This window comes from Penicillium chermesinum (assembly GCF_028974085.1).
Source record: "Penicillium chermesinum strain IBT 19713 chromosome Unknown utg000002l:1.0-5270490.0:1.0-5274688.0, whole genome shotgun sequence".
Classification (NCBI taxonomy): Eukaryota; Fungi; Ascomycota; class Eurotiomycetes; order Eurotiales; family Aspergillaceae; genus Penicillium; species Penicillium chermesinum.
In genome coordinates, this window is record NW_026695312.1 from 4,995,805 (window position 1) to 5,015,600 (window position 19,796).

A 19,796-nucleotide genomic window follows, 5' to 3' on the forward strand; every position below is an offset into this window, starting at 1 on the left:
TTGGGTTCTCCATGTCCGTAGGGACCGGGTCCAGCGTATTCGGCGTTTAGGGTGGGGCAATGACCAAATGGCAACCACGATGGAACTTGGATAGGCCCCGAGATGAAGCAGGATTTACTATAAGAGAGCCGCCTAGAACCCGAGGTAAAAGTACGTCTTACTCAGTACCCTAAGCAGCAGGATCAACAAAGCTTGACCCGCGAAAGATTCACGCCCAAGCATGCCTGAATCACTGCAATCAAAGCCCCTCCACGGGCATGACTCGACTACTCTAGTTCAGTTACCTGATCTATTCATATTGTTTCTCTCTGAAGCTCCTGCAGTAAACCCTCACTATGCTAACGTCAAGGGCGAGTCAGAGAAGTGGATTGCGGAGTAAGTATTGACGTGTTCCTTCAGCTCTATCCGACCTTGATGTTATTAATGCGTTTGTAGAACATGCTGTATGAACGACCGCTCCAGGAAAATACTGACGAAGACCAACTTTGCCTTGTTCTTGTCTATTGCCGCCCCCGAGGCCAGAGTCGAGGAGCTTCGCACCCTTTTCGACTGGGGAAACTGGGTATGCGGCCGTTCCCTTGTCCCACGGTTATTATGTAAAAGAAAATTGGACTTACTGATCGATGCTTTCTCAATCAGGTGTTTCCATTTGATGACAGTAGGCGATCCCGTCTCCAGATCCGGATCAATCTTGACCAATCTGATTGAGTGCAGTGTTTGACAATGGTCACCTGAAAGATGACGTCCAGAATGGCCAAATTATGATTGATGCTCTGATGCATAGGATGAGAGACGATAAGGCAGAACTACCTGCTCCTCTCCAGAGCCCATTAATTGACGTTCATAATTCTGTTTGGGAGCGTGTTGTAGAGGTTTGCTTTTCCACTTGATCAATCCGAAGGCGAGGCTGATTCAGGCAGGGCGCCCCAAGGGGTAAGGAACTCGACAGAATTCAAGGCAAATTGATGCTGAGCAGCCTTAGGTGTTCAAAAGCGGTTTGCTAGAGCCATGGCCGACTATAGCCATGGCGTTATCAGCCAGGTAGAAGTTTGCTCATCCGGAGAAAATGTGTCGCTTGAGGAAGTACTTGCACTTCGCAGGCACTCAGCCGGTGTATCTCCGTTGTTCCCTCTCATTGAGTAAGTGGCCCCAGATGGTGTGCTTCACAAAGCAATTTGCTCTTCTTGAGTCCTACGGTGCTGACTTTTCTAGATATGCCCATAGACTCCGTATACCGGACCAAGTTTTTGAATGTCCAAGTATCAAAGAGATTGAACGGGTTGGTATTGACTTTGTCGTGCTGTTCGTGTTCCAATGCACTGTCTTTACTGGAACTCGTAATATTGACTTGAGGCCTAGGCAAAACGACATTCTGTCTTACTGGAAGGAGGAGGTGAGTTTATCAGCAAATCAGCGCAGACGGAGGTAGATCTAACATATCTATGAAGAAGGAAGGCGTGATACATAACCTTGTGGCAGTCTGCCGTAATGCTGGGATGTCGGCTCAAGCTGCATTCGACCACTTGGGGTACATGCTGCAGACTCGTTACCGGGATTGGTACCTTGCCTTAGCGAGCCTGCCTAGCTGGGGAAACGAAATTGACGCCGAGGTCCAAAACTACATTCGAGGCGTTCAAAACGTGGTAAAGGCGAATCTTCACTGGAGGTAGGTCGCTGTCTTTCTGCCCTTTGGTGTATCTGGCTAAATATGATCACAGCTTCAGCTCAGGTCGTTACTTTGGGGACGCTGTTCATGAAGTCCGCAAAACCAAGAAGATCCGGGTTCAGAAGAGAGAGACAGATTTTATTCCACGAGGTGGCCCTATCGACCGAGTGGGTACATATGAGCCTGTTCTCCTCTCACGGGTCTAAGGTCTTGGTCTGGGTATGACACCTGAAAGTTCAAGATGTTGCTTTTGAATAGTTTGGAATAAAACCTTATGCTTAAATTCATGATTCCAGACACATGCCTGCGAAGAATGTCTTGCCTATGGGGCCACATGCGAATATCGCGAACCTGGCCCACGTAGAGGTGGAGCGAGCCGTACAGCACACACATGGCTCTCTGCCCCCTTGGAAAAGAGGCAAATAACTTTGGAATGGGTCCAATTATATTGCCTGCTAGTGCTAGCCCACGTGGCAACAGGGGTTAGAACAGATCTGCTTTGGATATCGGCGGGGTCACTTCTAAGGATGGCCATGCAAACGGGGTGAGATCAGGATCCAGACTATTAAAATGGGATCAACGACCGGACCCTGCGGTCAAGATTCTTCGAAGGGATATATGGTATACCATCCTGGAAATCTGTCTATAGATACTAGTCGATTCAGTAATGATGCCTTTCAAGGGGGGGTTATACAACTCGCATACCATTCGATCCAGAGCCAGAAAGGAGCCCGAAGTAGCAAAGGGTTATCATGCAATCTCCCCTGGTCAACACTTTGAATGTTCTTCAGGCAGATTGGAACGAGCTCTCAACATGCAAGTGGAGCTATCAATATAACTCCCGAGTCTCCCCCTGGGCGTTGCCACGTGACTGTGACGCGAGTCAGACATGCCGAAGTCCTCTGCAATTCGCCAATGGGACCCAATTTTCGATTCAGGGTCTTTTTGCCGCCTCCATTCACATCCGCGTCTCAAGACCCGCGTCTCAGTTTTGGAGGCTATCTACGAATTCCGGCGAATACCAGATCATCAACAGATGCTGGGTGTTGATGAAGAGCTGATTTGTGCCTGCAAAACCGTCAAACATGCAATGAACGGAAAGGTCTCCTAGTCGGGGACAACTGAATAACCCAATTTGCTTACAATCTCTGCTCCCATAAATTTCTTCGCCCCCGGCTATGTCCTCATGTTCCGTTCGCAACGGACACACCGAATCATCATCTCTTTGCCCATTTGCAAAGAGTGTGCCTGGAGGTTGCACTGGAGCTAGCCACCCTTCTAGATGATGAGCGATACAGTCGGATCATGATCAGTGGCAGTGGCATGTTTCGGAATATACTCCCTCGAGGCGGGTTGACGATTGTTGCAGAGCTATATCCCGAGTTGGTGCCCGAAATTCCTCTTGTCAGGAGGAATCGTGCTCGTCAGCAATCCCTGTAGAAGGATGCTGAGAGGGTCCTCAAGTACACTAGGATTTCATGCAGAGCTGGGACTTGATGTCCGATTGGAGATTCTCGGTTCAATCCTCGTACGAGCTCTTATCATGATCTAATATTAATTGTGTATCAAGTGTCTAGGCTCGAAGTGGTGGCGCGTCTTCATTCCAATCACGAGTTGGAACGCGCAGGTGAGTTTGAGCAGGATTCTGCGAATCCTGCGGGGATATATTCTTCCCGGAAGGTCGGAATATGATTGGAATCCGATCAGCACGGGAAAGCTGCGCTCAGCACTACGCACCATCATGTTAGACTCATTTCACAGATAATCATACTAGCATCGCGACTACATCCATAACAGTCCGGTCTGAAAGGATCAGAATTATTGGTTAAGGCCCAGGTGCAGACGCCATCTCGAATCCCCAAAGTAACAGTGACGAAGAGGCGGTGAAACGGGACCCACTTGGCTGAAATAAACAATAAGAACATCCGGGCTGATTGGATCGAGCTCCCCAGCAAATTGTACTAGTGCTAGTATTCCTGTTATGCGTCGTGGCTTGAGCATGACGCTATCAGATAACTAGAGCAAACTTGAAAGAAGATTTGTGATGAAATCACTGGTTAAAGGCGCCGCCACGCTTGAATCCTGATGCTGAAGCCGGGAGGTTAGCGAACCTCCGGCCCCCAAGGGATGTTGGAATGGCCACTGCGCATGGGTTTTTGGACGTTTCCCGAGGGTGCGACCAATGATTCAAGTCCGGGCCTTAATTCTCGTCTGGCGAAGGCGAACTTTTTGGCGAGGAAGCCGCCCGTGAAACAAGGCCCAATCGGCAATGTCAATATTTTGCCTGCTGGGGTCTTTCCCCGTGATCGTCAAGCTCAGATTATTGGCTCTCCACTGGGGTCCGTTCCATTGGGGGCAAGGAGCATGCATACTCCACCTCGGAAAGATTAGGCCACTAAAACGGAAAGTGGGGATTCTGCAGCCTTCGTCAGTGGCCAGAGACAAGCGTTTTGGGTGGGCCAAATAGACTTTTGGAGGCTCGAGGCTTGCATATTGCATATTGGCGTGACGAGGTGAGGAATCCTTCGATCCTTCAAAGGTCTAACCGGATGGGCCACAGCTTATTTTTGTACTCTGTCTCATTTCTATGGGTGAGGCTGGGGCGAAACGGAATCTCTGCCTCTGGTAGTAGAGGGGGCGAGGTAATCAATCCTTTTCTGGGAAGAAAGTTGTCCGATTCTTGCATTCTTTGCGAGCCAGGGAATTTGGCGCGTTCCAGGGCTACAGAAACGTGAAGAGCCGACTAAGTCTTTGCCGAATCATGCGCTTCTCCAAATCGGTAGCAGTTATTATCTGGTAGTCTCTTCTAAGACGTTTAAGCTCGCGGCATAAGCTTGGGGCAATCTTCCGCGGATCTACTCCGCACGCGGCTGGGAGCTGGCAATTAAACGAGTACTGACGGCATGAAAGCCCCAAACCTTGAGCTTCCATCGAGGCTTGCGATCCCTCAAGGTTTATGGGGGCGGAATAAACTATCGTTCGTCTCGAATGGATCGCTTGCATTCCGGGCACGGTGGCCCTAAAGAGACGAGCACGGACAATGTCCCCAAGTGAACAAAGATTCTAGAGTGGGGATTCGCCCTTAGTTGAGCGCAAAGCTATATTAGTACGATGTGGGTCATTGTGAATAAGGCTGTGGCGGGATGCTGAAGATTCCAAAAGTGCATGGTCACTGGTATCAGGCCGCTGGAATATCCTCCCGCGGCCAACATGAATCTACGTTGAGCGACTTATCACATCCATTCGCCATCCGGGCCAAAGTAACTCTATAGATACTGTATCCATGGATATGAGGCTATGGACACGAGGTAAGCCAAGCAGGGTCCAGAAAGAGATTGGAGTGGGCATTTTGTGGCTACTTTTGGATGGTCAGGATTTAGCACGAGGTGGGTCTTCTCTGAAGGATTTGGCCAAATCCAGTAGGTCGTCAGCACGTTCGTAAGAATTAACTGCGTTAGTCATCTTTTGCCTGTAACCCGTCTTAACCAGTTCGGGGTGCCAAAGCTGCATCATCAGATGCCTTTTTTCCCCACCTTCTGCGCGATGGTGCTGCATGTCACCATCGAGGAGATTCACCTTTCGCTATCTCTTATCGCCTGGAGGGGTTTGGACTAGATCATCCGAGTGGCTTTCAGATCTCCAGAGATGTGAACTTCAGCTGCCTGGAGTCCTCTTGAACATCTTCATTATTTGCTGGGGCTGCTCCACCCTTTCTTGTGGCCTTGACCTCGAAGAATTTCAGCCAACACCCTGAATGTAAAGCCCCCCAAAGGAGATAGTATTATTTAGATTCCTTACAATGGGCATCCTCTTTAGAGATAGAGTAAGCTTTCTGCTTTTTCACGACTAGTCATCCAGTCTGACACACGTGACTCTCATCATCCATACTTCCACCATCGATACTATTCCAAAGAAAGAACCTTCACCAATGAGATCCATGGAAGATCCCCGTCGAGGGAAGAGGAAAGCCAAAAAGCTCAGGGAAGGGGCCGTGGCGATCCTATCTGCCGCCTTGGTGGGGTTGCTGGGCTACTCCTTGTGCCACACCATACAACCTTTGCTGGTGGCGCCCATATCCCGCATTAGTAGGGGCCGGATTCCTTCACCTGTCCGTGGAAGCGTAGATTAGAACGCTTAGCTGAGTTAAGAGATAACAAACCTTCTTCGGCCAAGGATGCACGACGTCATGACCGCTATGCTTGGCAGAGAGCATTCGCAGATATCCTGTACAAAGATCCAAGTACGGTAATATCGGTGCTTCTGGCCTTATAGAGGACCGTTAAAATGTTCTGGCACTACATACGAGAGAGGTCTCCGTCTATTTTGATCTCAGAGAAGAGAGTTCCATTCGATGAATGGGCAACCACAGTCGTGGCCCCTAGTGGATCTTCTTTTGACCTGTTCCGCTAAGCTCCCTACCCCACTGGGCCTGGTCTGGCGTTTCAAGTAGCAATGAGGATTGCAGTCATCGGCAGAGGGACGATGCAGATACCAGTGGGACAAGGTGGCATCTGCGGACAACAATGCAGGTGACGGATAGAATCTAGCTAGCGTTGTTTGAAAGACCAAGAGAAAAAAAGTAAATAAAAAAGCAATTGGCAGAACGATGCGGTCTGCCTACGCTGGAGCACCCGAACAGTTGGGGGTGCATGGCGAAGAGTGGGGCTGTCCGAGCGGGGATTCGCATGCTTGGGGGCTGTCAACACTCACCTTGCGAATGCTCATGCACCATGTGTAGAACTCCGCATCGAGGGCTCAGGATCAGGATCAGCCTCGCAGGACGCATAGACTCGCCTGAATCGAGATGGGGCGATTTTAAACTCTCACCGTCCTGAGTTAATTGGATTTGCGGGCCAAAACTGCGACGACAAGAAGTATATAAGGAGGCTTCGAAGGCATTACTGACGGACCAGAGCCTAGCATCTCCCTTCTTTGATTGAAAAGTCTCAACACTTGAAATTTGCTCCGTCCTTTGGTCTTCTCCCTTTGACCACCTCGAACTCAACTTGAACAACCCCCTTTCTCCCCACAATTATACATAGAGAGAAATCCTTCAATATGGCCACCGAGGCTGTACCGGATACAACCCCGATCGCCATCATTGGCTATGGATACCGTGCCCCTGGAATTGGCCGTAAAGGCCTCTGGGAGTACTTGTCCCAAGCTCGTTCTGCGTGGTCGAAGATCCCCTCATCGCGGTTCGACCACTCGGCTTTCGCCAACACTCCCAATGGCCCAGATCGGGCGGGAGTTTTCAAAATTGATGGAGCTCATTTTCTTCCTGACGATGTTTACGCTTTTGACGCCCCCTTCTTCAACATGCGACCAGAGGAGGCCAAGAACACCGACCCGCAGTTCCGTCTGGCCCTGGAGTGTGCCCTCGAGGCCGCCGAGGATGCGGGTTACAGCCTAACCGACCTTAATGGGCAACGAATTGGTGTATTCATGGGTGCTGGCCAACATGAATACTCTACTAACCTTACCGACGATCAATTCTTCCCTGGCACATTCTCGGCCACTGGAGTTGCCCCATGTATGCTCTCCAACCGAGTCTCTTATTTCCTGAACATTGATGGGCCGAGTGTGGCGCTCGATGCGGCTTGCGCCTCCAGCGTCTACGCTTCCCATATCGCCATGGCCTCAGTCCGCAATGGCGATTGTACTGCCGCCTTCGTTGGAGCTGCATCATTGAACTTGGGCCCTGGTGGCTGGTTGGCTTTGGGTAAAACCGGGTAAGGCTCCACTTCCCGCTATTCCCCCACTACCCCACCCTTTTGCCCTGTCCAGGCCCCTTTGGGACGGTTGCTAACAATAAACACAGAGCGCTTTCCAAGCACGGGCGAAGCTACTCATACGATGAGAAGGGCACTGGGTTCGGCCGTGGTGAAGGTGCCGGCTGCTTCTTGATTAAGCGCTTAGATGATGCTATTCGAGATGGCGACCCTGTCCACGCCGTTCTCCGTGGCTCTGCTTGCAACCACGGTGGTCGATCGGAGGGTATTACCATGCCAAATGGCAATGCCCACCAGAAGCTGATCCGGAGAGCCCATGAGTCTGCTGGCCTGGACGTTCGCAGGACTGCCGTGATTGAGGTAAGTCATCCTCTCGTCTTCCGTTCTCTGCCGCGAGTTCATGGGAGAGGCCTAACGTCTGAATAGGGCCACGGAACTGGTACCGGTGCCGGTGATCCTATCGAAGCCAGTGCGTTTACCAAGGTTTTGGGCGCTGAGCGAACTTCGGAGAACCCCCTCTATATCGGTTCTCTGAAGTCTAACTTCGGGTAGGATTTCACCCTCTGCCCGCGACTCAAATCGAAACAACTCACTGACTTTCCTACTTCTTCAGACATCTCGAAGGTGCATCCGGATTGGTGGGTATGATCAAGGCAGTGCTCATGCTACAGCACGGCAAAGTTCTTCCGACCGCCGGTTTCGAGAAGATCAACCCCAAGATTGCGAGCTTGGAAAAGATTGTTGTCCCGACTGCACCAATGGACTGGCCCGCTGGCGAGGAGCGACGCATGCTTATCACTAACTTCGGTTTCGGTGGTAGTAATGCTGCTATTGTCATCGATGGTCCTCCTGAGCGATCCCTGCCCGAAGCGACTCCCCTATCGGGCGAGGAGAAGCGTCTGTTCGTTTTCTCTGCGAAGAACGAGCTGAGCCTGAAAGGGTTCTTGTCGGAGTTTGAGGAATATCTCGAGGATGAAGCCCCTGAATCTCCCGAATTTGTCCGTGACCTGAGTTACACTCTCGGCCAGCGTCGCACTCACTTCGCCTACCGTGCATTCGGTGTTAGTGACTCCGTGGAGGCCCTTCAAGAGAAGGTCTCTGCTGCCAAGCCAGCTCGTATCAAGGACCGTGTCATCGGCTTTGTCTTCACTGGTCAAGGTGCCCAATACGCCGAGATGGCCGTGGGACTTCGCAGCTATCCTGTGTTTGCGCAGAGCCTGCAGGATGCCGAGAAGAAGCTCCAGGAGATTGGCGCTCCATGGTCTCTGGTCGAGGAGCTCTCCAAGCCCTCTGCCGATTCTCGCATCAACGATGCTGAATTGAGTCAGCCAGCCTGTACTGCGGTGCAGCTTGCCATTGTAGCTCTCCTTAAGAGCTGGGGTGTGACCCCTCGCGCTGTCACTGGTCACTCCAGTGGTGAAATCGCTGCTGCTTACACCGCTGGTCTGCTGTCCTTTGACGCAGCCATTGCTGCCTCGTTCTTCCGTGGACAAGCTGCCGCCAGGTTGCTGGCTACCCAGAAGAAGGGAGCCATGGCGGCTATCGGTGTTGGTGCTGAGGAAGCCAGGAAGCTGATCGAGGAGTCTGCTAACGGTTACGCAACTGTGGCTGCTATCAACAGCCCCCGAAGCGTGACCGTCTCTGGTGACCCAGAGGCAATTGACAACGTGCATGCTGCTGCTGAGAAGCAAGGCCTGTTCGCGAGAAAGCTCAAGGTCGAGATGGCTTACCACTCTCAACACATGGAAGAGGTCGCTGAGTGGTACCTGGAAAGCATCAAGCCTTACTTCCAAAGCACCACCTCCGAGAGCACCGCGGCTTTCGTCTCGTCTGTCTTCGCAGGGGCCGTGGAGCCTTCTGCCGTCGACGCTTCCTACTGGGTGAAGAACCTGGTCCAGCCAGTTCGATTCTCCGAGGCCATTGATGTGCTCTCTACTTTGGCTACAGAGGGTCACAAGAACTCCATCCCTAACGTGATCGTTGAGATTGGTCCCCATGCCGCTCTGAAGGGTCCTATCAAGCAGACAGTCGATGCCGCGATCGAGAAGGGCGGCGCCCCTCAGCTGTCTTCGTTGGTCTACTCCCCATCTCTGGTCCGTGGAACTCAGGCTCAGGAGGCTATCCTTGAGCTTGCTGGTACTCTCTTCACATTGGGAGTTCCAATTGATCTTGGTGCCGTTAACCAAACTTCTAAGGCTAATGCCAACGTCGTCACTGGCCTCCCCAAGTACTCCTGGGACAAGTCCACCGTCTACAGAGTTGCGCCTCGCGCCTCTGTTGAGAAGAAGCACCCCGGTGATTCTTACCACCCGCTTCTCGGTCGTCCTCAAATTTCCGTTGGCGGCCTGGAGCGCGTCTATCGCCAGGTCTTCAACTTGGATGAGATGCCTTGGGTTCGTGATCACGTTGTTGGCGGAGTTGTTGTCTTCCCCATGACTGGTTACCTTTCTTGTGCCATCGAAGCTTGCCGACGAATGACCGGAAAGCCCGCGGAGTCATTCCTCTTGCGCAATGTCTACATCAAGCAGCGACTCGAGGTGCTGGAGGAGCAGACAATTGACATCTCCACCAGAATCCGCCCTGTCAATGGCTCTCCCAACAGATGGTCTTGGGAGGTCGCTTCCTGGGCCGAGAAGGATGGCTGGAGCATTCACGCTGATGGTCTGATCCAAGCTGAATTCGAGCCTGTCAGCACTGAAACTCCTACTTTCAAGACTGCTTTGGGTCTCGTTGACAACACTCCTACCATGATCGAGCATGATGTTGAGCAGTCGATGAGAGATGCCGGTGTTAAGGCAACCCAGTACGGACCAACCTTCCGAAATTCCACTCGCTTCTGGGAGGGCAAGGGCTATACCGTCCTTGAGCACCGCCTTCGTAACATCCCCGAAATAGAGACCAGACTAGGATCTCCTGTGACTGTCGACCCCCCCCACCCTGGATGGCTTTCTTCAGGGTGGTGCTCCTCTGCAAATTACTGAGGATGGACGCCGCCCTGCTCAGATGCCCAATTTCTTGGGTCGCTTCCGAGTCTCTAATCGTATCCCCTATGTCCCCAAAGGCCGTGTTGACATCGTCACCCGCTTGATCGACTACGACTACAAGGGTGGACGACTGACAGTGAGCGTTGCCGCATTCTTCAATGATGAAAATGGCAACAGAACCCCTATTGCTGAGTGGGAGACTATCCGTTTCCGTACTATTGGCTCTGCCGATGAGGAAAGTGATCCAGTTGCGACTCTGCCAACCCACTGGGCCTGGGATTCCCTCAAGCGCTTCGATTTCCTCCCCATTGATGAGCTTCGCAAAAGTCTGACGGTTGACTTCACTGACTTCCGCGGATCTAAGTTGAGTCGAATGATCAAGTTGAATAAGGTGTCTTCCTACTACCTGGACAAGGCTGCAAAGGAGCTGGTCAATGATGATCTGAGCAACCTGCCTTTCCACCTGGCTAAGCATGTTGCCTGGGCCAAGGGAACCCTCGCGGGGCCCGAAGGTGCTGAGATAGCGGATGAAGCCCTTGTTGAGGAAGTCCGGAAAATGGATGCTCAGGGTGAGCTTCTTTGCATCATTGGAGAGAACCTCACTCGCATCCTCCGCCAAGAGGTTGACACTCTTGAACTCATGCTGGAGGACGGCCGTCTTACCCGATACTACGAGGCTGACCCTGCCAACGCGGAGATGAGTAAGGTCGTGGGAGACTTAGCCGATCAACTTGGAAGAATCGAATCTGATTTGCGCATTCTTGAAATTGGCGGTGGTACTGCCGGTACTACGCTCCACGTGTTGAACAGTCTCTCTCATGACCGCGTGGAGCCATCTTTCCTCAACTACACCTTCACTGATATCTCCTCCGGTTTCTTCGAACGGGCCCGTGAGAAGCTCGCAAAATGGAGCGACCGCATCACGTACAAGAAGCTTGACATCTCCCAAGACATCCATGAGCAAGGATTCAAGGATGAGGAGTTTGATGTTGTGATTGCTGCCAATGTTCTCCATGCTACTGAGGACATGGTGGTCACCATGACCAATGTCCGTCGTCTCCTCCAGCCTAAGGGTAAGCTTATTCTTCTGGAGGCTAACCGCCACCCCCTCTTGTCTTGCCTTTCTCTCTTCTGCCCGGATGGTGGTACTCCAAGGACGACTACCGTGACCATGATATGGGTCCCATGATGCCTGTTGCCGAGTGGGACCGACTGCTCAAGGACACTGGATTCTCTGGTGTCGACACGAACATTCAGCCATTCGAGCGAGAGGAAGTTGGCGTCATTTCCTCCTCTAGAATTGGCAAGCAGGATGAGAACCCGATCACCATTGTCGCACCTTTCTTCGATGAAGAGGAAGTTGAATTTGCTCAGACCGTTGCCGACCAGCTTGGCGAGCAACTGGGCTGCGTTGTTGAGACCAAGCCCTTCTTCGAAGTGGAAGTCGTTGAAGAAATGCACTATGTCTTCATTGATTCGCCTCGCCAGTCCATTTTTGGTGAAGAGTTCTCGGCTGAGGCCTTCGAGCTTTTGCAGAACCTCACCTTGCACAACAAGTCTCTTTTGTGGGTTATCCCTCAGGGCGCCGATATCAGAGCCAAGTCCATCAAGGGTATCATGCGGACTCTGCGCCTGGAAACTATTCCCAAGAATCTTCTCATGCTTGAGGATGTGCCTGCCACGTCCGAGGGTGTGCCCGACATTCTGAGACTTGCAAAGACGATTCGTGACCCCGAAGTCAGCCGTACCGACGAGCAGGACTTTGTCTGGGAAAACGGTCACATTTGCCTCCCCCGTATGAACGATATGGGCGTGAGGGAACGCTTTGCAGTTGAGAAGGGCCTTCTCTATAAGAAGGTCCAAAGTCTGTGGAATGGCGAACGTGCTCTCGAGATGACCATTGAGGGAGCTGGTAGCGCAGAATCTATCTACTACCAGCGTACTGATGCTCTTCAGAAGGTTCTCGCCGATGACGAGGTTACGATCGAGGTCGAGGCCGCTGGTCTCAGTCACCGTGATCTCGATGTCATCCTTGGTGCTCTACCATGGGCACCCCCAGGTTTTGACGGTGTCGGCAAGGTGACCCGCAAGGGCGCTGGCGTGAAGGACCTCAACGAGGGCGACCGGGTGGTTTACCTTTCCCTGGAAGGCAGTGGCTTCGCTAATTACAAGACCCTGAACTCGTGGCAAGTGGCTAAGGTTCCAGCAACACTCGAGTCTGCCGATGCTGCCAGCGTACCCCTCGCATACACCATTGCGGTTCTTGCTCTCCACCAGACTGCCCACCTCCGCAAGAGCGACAGTGTTCTTATTCACTCCGCCGCTGGTGCAGTTGGTCAGGCTTGTGTCAACCTCGCTCAGAAGATCGGGGCTAAGATCTTTGTGACTGCTGGTACCGATGAGAAGCGCGAATTCCTTCACAAGACCTTCGGAATCCCTAAAGAGCAGATCTTTTCTGACCGTACTGCTGAGTTCCGCGATGGTATCCTTTCTGCGACCGGTAGTAAGGGTGTCAACGTTATTGTGAACTCCCTTGGTGGTGACTTGCTGCCCGAGACGTTTGCGCTCATCGCTCAATTCGGTCGCTTTGTGGACATTGGCAAGAAGGATTCCTTCCAGAACAACAACTTGCCCATGCAGTCTTTCTTCCGCAACGTGACTTTCAGCAGCATTGACCTCCGTGACCTCTACAAGCACCAGCCAGAGGCTGTGCAGGAGGCATTCGCTCAGGTTGTCGAGTTCTTCCAGTCCAGCTCGGTGCCTTCCATCCAGCCTGTCACTGTCCTGCCCATCTCGCAGCTGGACGCTGGATTGCGTAAACTGAAGAACGGTGATGTGACCGGTAAGATTGTTCTGAGCCTGGGTAAGGAAGAGCAAGTTCTGGCACAGAGCGACTTGAAGTCTTCCTCTACCAACCTCAAGGCCAACGCTACCTATGTTATCACTGGTGGTACCCGTGGTATTGGTTTGGACCTTGCCCATTGGTTGGCTGAGAATGGTGCGCACCACATTGTGCTGCTCAGTCGGAGCGGACCTTCTAGCCAGGGTGCCCAGGACATCCTGGCTAAGTACCAAGGCTCTGACATTGAAGTGCGCGCTATCGCTTGTGATGTGGGCTCTCGCGACGCCCTTGCCGAAGTTCTTGAAAGTGTCAAGGATATGCCTCCTGTTGCCGGTGTCATCCACAGTGCTCTTGTCCTCAAGGTGAGTCAGACCTGCTTTCTAATTTCCGATCCTTCTTTCCCCCTTTGGCAAAACTAACCACTACCACAGGATAAAATTTTCGACCATGCCACCTATGAAGATTGGGAAGCAATCACCCAGCCCCGAGTTGGAGGTGCTTACAACTTGGATGCACTCCTCCCCAAGGACCTCGACTTCTTCATTATCCTTTCGTCGTTCCTTGGTGACAGTGGTAACGCTGGTCAGGCTATCTATGCTGGTACATCCGTGAGTGACCCGAACAATTTCATTGAAACCCGGTTTCACAATCTCTCTTACTGACATATGAATTATAGACATTCTATGACGCTTTCTGTGAGGAACGCAACGCCCGCGGCCAGTACTCTGTGGCCATTGGTCTGCCCGTTATTCTCGATGTCGGATATGTGGCCGACAACGATCTTGCCGATACGCTCAAGACCAGCCTTGGTGGAACCCTGACCATGGCTGACATCCGTACCATTATGAAGTGTGCGGTCGAAGGACCATCCTCTCCTTTCGTCCACAAGGGCAAGATTTCTGCTTTCTGCTTCTGGCTTGATGGCAAGCCTCAGGGTGACAACGAGGCCATGCAGCATTTCCACCCTGTCCACACCCGCGAACGTATCAAGGCGCAGGCCAATCGCCACGGCCAAATCGCCAATAGCAACAATGCCAACGTTGCCACCTCTTCTTGGACCAAGGCAGCCGACCCACAGGCCGGTCTGACCGAGGCCTTGATCCACAAGGTCGCCACAATGACCATGATGGACATTGAGGATGTGGCTGCCGATGTTCCTCTTGCTTCCTTCAGCTTGGATTCCCTTGTGTCGGTCGAGCTTCGCAACTGGATCCGTCGTGAGACCACTGTTGAATTGACTCTCAGTGCCATTACCCAGTCAGAAGGCTTGTCCAGCCTGGCTTCGGAGATTCTGATTCTCAGGGGCTCAACTTAGATAGCATCGTTCTGGAGTTTATTTATTATATGGGAATGGATTCTAAGAAATCACATTTATGAATAGATAGAAATGAATTTCCTTTATTGTCTGATGATTTTTCTCCCTATGTTTAGTGTAAAACCACTAGTATTCTTCCAACGGTAAGGACTTTGCCCGTTGGTCCATGTTTGATCATCGATGTGCTTCCCCACAGGGGTCTGATTACTACTTGCAGACATACTTTGGACGAAACGTTCGTAGGATTCAAATTTCTGCAATCTGCGAGTAACAACAGTCTGGGAGGAAGACAGTGTCCGTACCTGCAATTCTGAAGAGGCTCGCTGAGGGCCCTTCCGCCCGGCTGTCGGGGCCGGATGTCTTGTGATTCGCTACAGATTTCTAGTCCTGCTGTTCCCTGTGTCTCAAAGGGCCTAGAATCAATCGGGATTTCTAGAAGGAGGCCCCGGGGAGTTCAATGGAGAAGAAGCGGAGGCGAGGAAGAAGAGCCCAAACGGCCTCTCGTGGAATCTTGGCTTCACGATACCTGTTCCCCTTTACTCTTCTTACGGATTGGCGTACAGGCACTGCAGGTAAAATTGTATTTGTGTGAAGTCCGAGGAAACGTATACCAGGTCGATACTAGCATTGGAGCCAGTGGACCAATCAGAGGGCATGTATTAAACCACACATCGTATCATGGTCTGGGCGGGGCCTGTGCGGCTTCCCCCGCATACTCGTTCCCCCGTTACCCCAGACGAAGGGGAAGGCACTCTTTTCCTGGTCCTGTGTCTCCTCCTATTCCTCCTCCTTCGCTTCCGGATGTCTTGTCTTCATCCCCTGATTATCTATTACATTTCTACGCCTTCCACTTCCTATGATAGTGAGATGCGGGCAAAGATGGCTCCATCTTTCCTAGGCTTTGGTGCCATGCTTTTGGTGGTAGACGAAAACTTAAAGCCTTGAGCAGGTAAGATGGTATATTCTTGACGTCTATCAACACAACATGCAATTATCGCAAATCAAAAATGATACATGATGAAATCCGACAGGCAAGGTATTAAAGCCGGGGACGAAGAGGGCCCTTGGGCTTGGGGGGACCCGTTGCAACGTTGCTCTTCTTCGGTGCCGACACATACCCGCCTAACTTGTTGTCGGTGTTGATAACGACACCCTTTTCATCACGCTGGATGCCTAACTCGATCAACTTGGCGAAAGCCTTGGAAAAGTGGTCGAAGAAAAGGTCCTTATCCTCCGCATATTTCTTGACCCAAGGAGCGAACGCCTCGTCAGTCTTGAGTGCCATGTCTGTGGGCAGCATCATCAGGGGCTCCTCGTCCTCGGCGGCATCCGGGTCTACATACACGAACTGTGACATCCCGTTTGCCAGCTTTCGGGGCTGCCAGTCAAGTTGAAGGAGCAACTTGAAAAAGGAGTTGGAAAATCGGGTCGGGTTCGTAACCCAGGGCCCTTCAAACCCGCTTCGGTCGCCATGGCATCGGCCCAGGTTATGTCCACCTGCCAGGGCGACGATCTCTTGATCGTTGAATCCCATGCGGTAGAAGATGAATCGCAAGTGGTCTGCGCCTTGTGCACCGTCGGGCAGCCGACCACGGGGCGGTACCTTACTGTCGTCTACGAGATCGGTGCGGCCTCCCTTCCAGGGGATGTCTGGGCCTCCCAGCTCCTTGATTGCAACCACGCCGGCTAGGGTCCAAAGATCCGAATAAGTGATCCATGGGTGCTTCTCCTTGATGGGCTCAAGGAACGCTCGGCCGTGCTGCAGACCGGCGTTGGCCGGGTCGCCCCCTTCCGCCTCGTATCGCATGCCAGCGCCATTCGAGCCGCCGGTGTCGGATTCGGCGTCGTATGTTCCTGAGGAGTGCCTGTCATCATTCCTGAGTTAGCGGACTGCTGCGGTTCTAATATACCCTCCGTACCAACGACCATCAGTCGGGGATAGCGAAACCAGCGTTGTGGATCGAGTCATCTCCGTCGACGAAGATGGACAATCTAAAAAGGGATATCACTCTGACATACCATGCTAGTCGCACGAAGACCGGGCCTGCGCTTCCGTCGTCATACCCAGGTCTGTGTAACTGGGCGGCAATGTCCTTGCGGACAGCATCAAAATCGCCAGGTTTGCTCATTTTTCCCACCGAATGCCGATCGTCTTCGAGATATGGATGTCTGGGGGGGTTTGGTGAGGGAACTGAGATGGGCAGACGAGGTCGAGTCAGGTTTTTGGTACGCAAATGGGGCGGTTTCTGTGATATATCCAGCACGCTTTGCGGAGGCAATTAGTGGAAGGAAAGACTGGGTTTTGATTGCTGGCACATGAAAACTGGAAGTGGACCCGCGGATGGAATATTCGCCAGCGCGCATTGGATTTTCAAGATGCCGAGGTCCCCTTCGGCCCCGATAAGGCGGCTACGAGCACAATCGGTATCTTGTGGGCTCCCCGAAATGGAATTTCTGTGGGACGCGATTCTTGGTAATCCGACACAGGTGACATGGACCCTTTGCTTCTTGCCACATGCTGGGAATCCCCGGGGTTTCCACAGCCCCGTAACTAGTTAATGATCGCGCGATTTGTAACGCATGCAGCCAAAGCCCTCGGGCAACTAAAACTCACAGCTGTCACGTATATTGACCTGCTCTTGGCGCCGCTGCTAGGTACAAATGGACCCTCGTGCCATGGCGCTCTATGCTACGTATTTGGCACTTCGGCTATGCCTCGGTCATCCCAATCGCCCAGGGCGTTCTCTACTCATATTATCGGTAGATCCCGGATTCCTACAAGCACCAAGTCGTTTGCAGACGAACCGAATCCCGATCGACAACCGAACCGACTTTCGGCGGTGTCGGGCGGTCAGTCCCAGTTCTGCCGTTGCGGCTGCCCAGGTGACGTTGAATGCTTTGACTAATCACTAGGAGCGCGTACGGCCAACCGAAGCGGGCCCCAAAAGATGTTCCAGCGTAGGTGATAAGGGTCAGACTCTCGATGGTCAGCCTCACATACAATAGGCGGCAAAAGTCCGTGTACATTCCGCTTCTACTTACCCGATCAGATACTCACCTAGGCATGTATATTCATGGTTACATATCCTACACCACCAACCCTTTATTGGATCATACTAAAATTCAATATACTGAATAATCAGGTTTATATACGGAGCGTTTGTGCTTAATCTTTGGTATAATAGCCCTCGTTTGTATCCAATTTATTCATCCTTCTTCCTGTACTCAACGTTAACATATCATTCTGTACTGTGCGTGAACGGTGTTAGTCGGCCACATCCCGTATCTTGGAGCTCCAAGGCACTATTTTTGCGGGATTCTACAACGAGAATCTTTTCTAATGAGATACCACAACGCAGTAGGCCCTCCGAAGGGCATTTTATTCGACTGTAGCCAGTGTTTGTACCTGTATGTGTTGGGGTCTATCGGCACGTGATCTTCTAGTCGCCTCTTATCGCGTTCTGGAGCCGAACATCAATTACTGTGTACTCTCAGGATAGCCAGTGCGGGGATCCTCATGTGTTGAAGCAAATGGTGTCGAAACCCAAAAATGGTGGGCAACCAGGCCTGACTGTATTTCAATCTGTTCTCACCTGACTCATAGGCACCGCACACCCTTGAGACACTTCCCATAGAACTACTGATTCTCGTCTTGTTGGAACTACCCGACCGAGCTTCTTTGAAGGCCGCGGTGACTGCTTCGTCTTCTTGCCACAGAGCCTATGTGGCTGCACGGCAAGATGTGCTCTGGTGCATACTCCAGAAGCAATGGGGCAACCTCCTTGATCTATCTGAGGCAATCATTGCTGTCCGATCCGAAGGTCTTTGGTATGCGCATCACAAGGAAGAGGCCACTGCATTATTGGATACTTGGCGCCGAAGCCAAGAAGTTAATGCGCTTATTCTGACGCCCACGGCTCGAACCAATAAACCACGGAGTGTCGAGGAAATCATCAAGCTTTTCACCTTGCACAAGCGGCTCAATTTCTTCCTGGATGACTATTCCCTCTATGTACCGCGCCCCGAGTGGATCGAGCCTGCTCATTGGAATGAGCTGCTACCCCTACAGCTCTCTGATGTAGAGAAACGGCGCTTCCTGAGGGCTATGTGTCGCCTGCAAATCCATGCTAACATCTTCGGGACCCCCGAGAGATCTCTTGATCCCCAAGCACCCCCTCCTGTCCTCAACAACTGGGCGGTCGGCAGCTACTATACTGAAAACAACGTCCGCACACATGCATACCGTCTTTTCTTCGGCACGATGCCTCCGTGGGAGTACCATGAGATGGGATGCGCCTGGTCATACCTTCAATCGAAATACACCCAGGTCGTTACAACTATCGCTGATGATCTGACCCAGCTCGTAAGATCGGAACTGGCAACCTCAGACAGTCAACTGAACGATCGAATCGACTTAGTACCGCTTCATAAGATACTTTCAAAAGATCAATTACCTTACTCTGGGTTCGTGCAAACCTTGGAGCATCTAGAGAACTCTCAGGCGATCGTTAGCGGCTTGACGTCGATTGGACCCGATCTTCTTTATCGTGTACTCCATTCAAAAGGTGTTGATCAGCGCAATCTAGTCCTGAATAATGCGCATTCCCATCATCCATGGATCGGCCACAGGGTTGGTATCCGCCCGGAGGAAGATGCCTTGCCCATGATTTATCCGGCAGATCGACATGCAATTCCCAATTTTGAGCATTTCTGGTCAACCTTACCGCCAATCGAACGGCCCAATGCGGGCTGGCGGTTAGACAGCGTGATGCCCGCTAGACCGGAGACCGAATTCGAAGACGCTTTGTGGCTGTCGCTCCTCAATAAAGAGGAATGGAATTGGGGCTATGCCTTCTGGGATGAAGTAAGGTTGCGAGAATGGGATGCGCCGCTGTTGGAAACCCCCTGGGCCCGCCAGCCTGAGCCTGGGCCCCTACTTCTACTCCCTGCGCCTTACTACGACACGTACACTGAGGTCTCATAAATCTTATCACTTCATTCATGCGGTCAATTGACATCGACGCATATGCCAGGTAGCAAGTAGCGAATAGATCACGAACAGAATGATACCACCCGTTATGACTCGTACTAGTACTTTACGGTTGGAATGCATACTGAGCGGGTCTTGATACCAAGGTAATATCATTCTCATATGCAGAACTCAATAAGGATTATCGCTGCTTGGCCTATAATAATGCCGAGCCTGAGTTCTGATGAAGGCGGCCCCCAAACATATCAAGTTTTGTTATCTGTTCTA

General features: G+C 51.9%; 5 protein-coding genes across 5 annotated transcripts; 4 read left to right on the forward strand and 1 right to left on the reverse strand.

Annotated features, from left to right (window-relative positions):
* Nucleotides 1-220: 220 nt before the first annotated feature.
* On the forward strand, nucleotides 221-1,872 carry N7468_002770 (terpene synthase family protein; the record flags this gene model as incomplete). The annotated part of the gene is made up of 10 exons (XM_058472067.1): nucleotides 221-375; nucleotides 436-562; nucleotides 640-658; nucleotides 715-872; nucleotides 921-933; nucleotides 983-1,139; nucleotides 1,213-1,302; nucleotides 1,360-1,393; nucleotides 1,449-1,666; nucleotides 1,719-1,872. The coding sequence occupies 10 exons, from the start codon at nucleotides 221-223 to the stop codon at nucleotides 1,870-1,872; spliced, it is 1,125 nt and encodes a 374-aa protein (XP_058335208.1).
* Nucleotides 1,873-6,724: 4,852 nt separating this feature from the next.
* N7468_002771 (type I polyketide synthase) lies at nucleotides 6,725-14,539 on the forward strand (the record flags this gene model as incomplete). Its single annotated transcript, XM_058472068.1, has 8 exons — nucleotides 6,725-7,398; nucleotides 7,488-7,758; nucleotides 7,825-7,946; nucleotides 8,012-10,313; nucleotides 10,354-11,430; nucleotides 11,538-13,586; nucleotides 13,656-13,832; nucleotides 13,901-14,539. 8 exons carry the CDS (start codon nucleotides 6,725-6,727, stop codon nucleotides 14,537-14,539), a joined length of 7,311 nt encoding a protein of 2,436 aa, XP_058335209.1.
* Nucleotides 14,540-15,578: 1,039 nt separating this feature from the next.
* N7468_002772 (peroxidase) lies at nucleotides 15,579-16,668 on the reverse strand (the record flags this gene model as incomplete). Its single annotated transcript, XM_058472069.1, has 2 exons — nucleotides 15,579-16,404; nucleotides 16,559-16,668. The coding sequence occupies 2 exons, from the start codon at nucleotides 16,666-16,668 to the stop codon at nucleotides 15,579-15,581; spliced, it is 936 nt and encodes a 311-aa protein (XP_058335210.1).
* A 429-nt stretch (nucleotides 16,669-17,097) lies between these two features.
* Nucleotides 17,098-17,445, forward strand: N7468_002773 (uncharacterized protein; the record flags this gene model as incomplete). Its single annotated transcript, XM_058472070.1, has 1 exon — nucleotides 17,098-17,445. One exon carries the CDS (start codon nucleotides 17,098-17,100, stop codon nucleotides 17,443-17,445), a length of 348 nt encoding a protein of 115 aa, XP_058335211.1.
* A 644-nt stretch (nucleotides 17,446-18,089) lies between these two features.
* Nucleotides 18,090-19,523, forward strand: N7468_002774 (uncharacterized protein; the record flags this gene model as incomplete). The annotated part of the gene is made up of 2 exons (XM_058472071.1): nucleotides 18,090-18,092; nucleotides 18,144-19,523. 2 exons carry the CDS (start codon nucleotides 18,090-18,092, stop codon nucleotides 19,521-19,523), a joined length of 1,383 nt encoding a protein of 460 aa, XP_058335212.1.
* Between the last annotated feature and the right edge of the window lie 273 nt (nucleotides 19,524-19,796).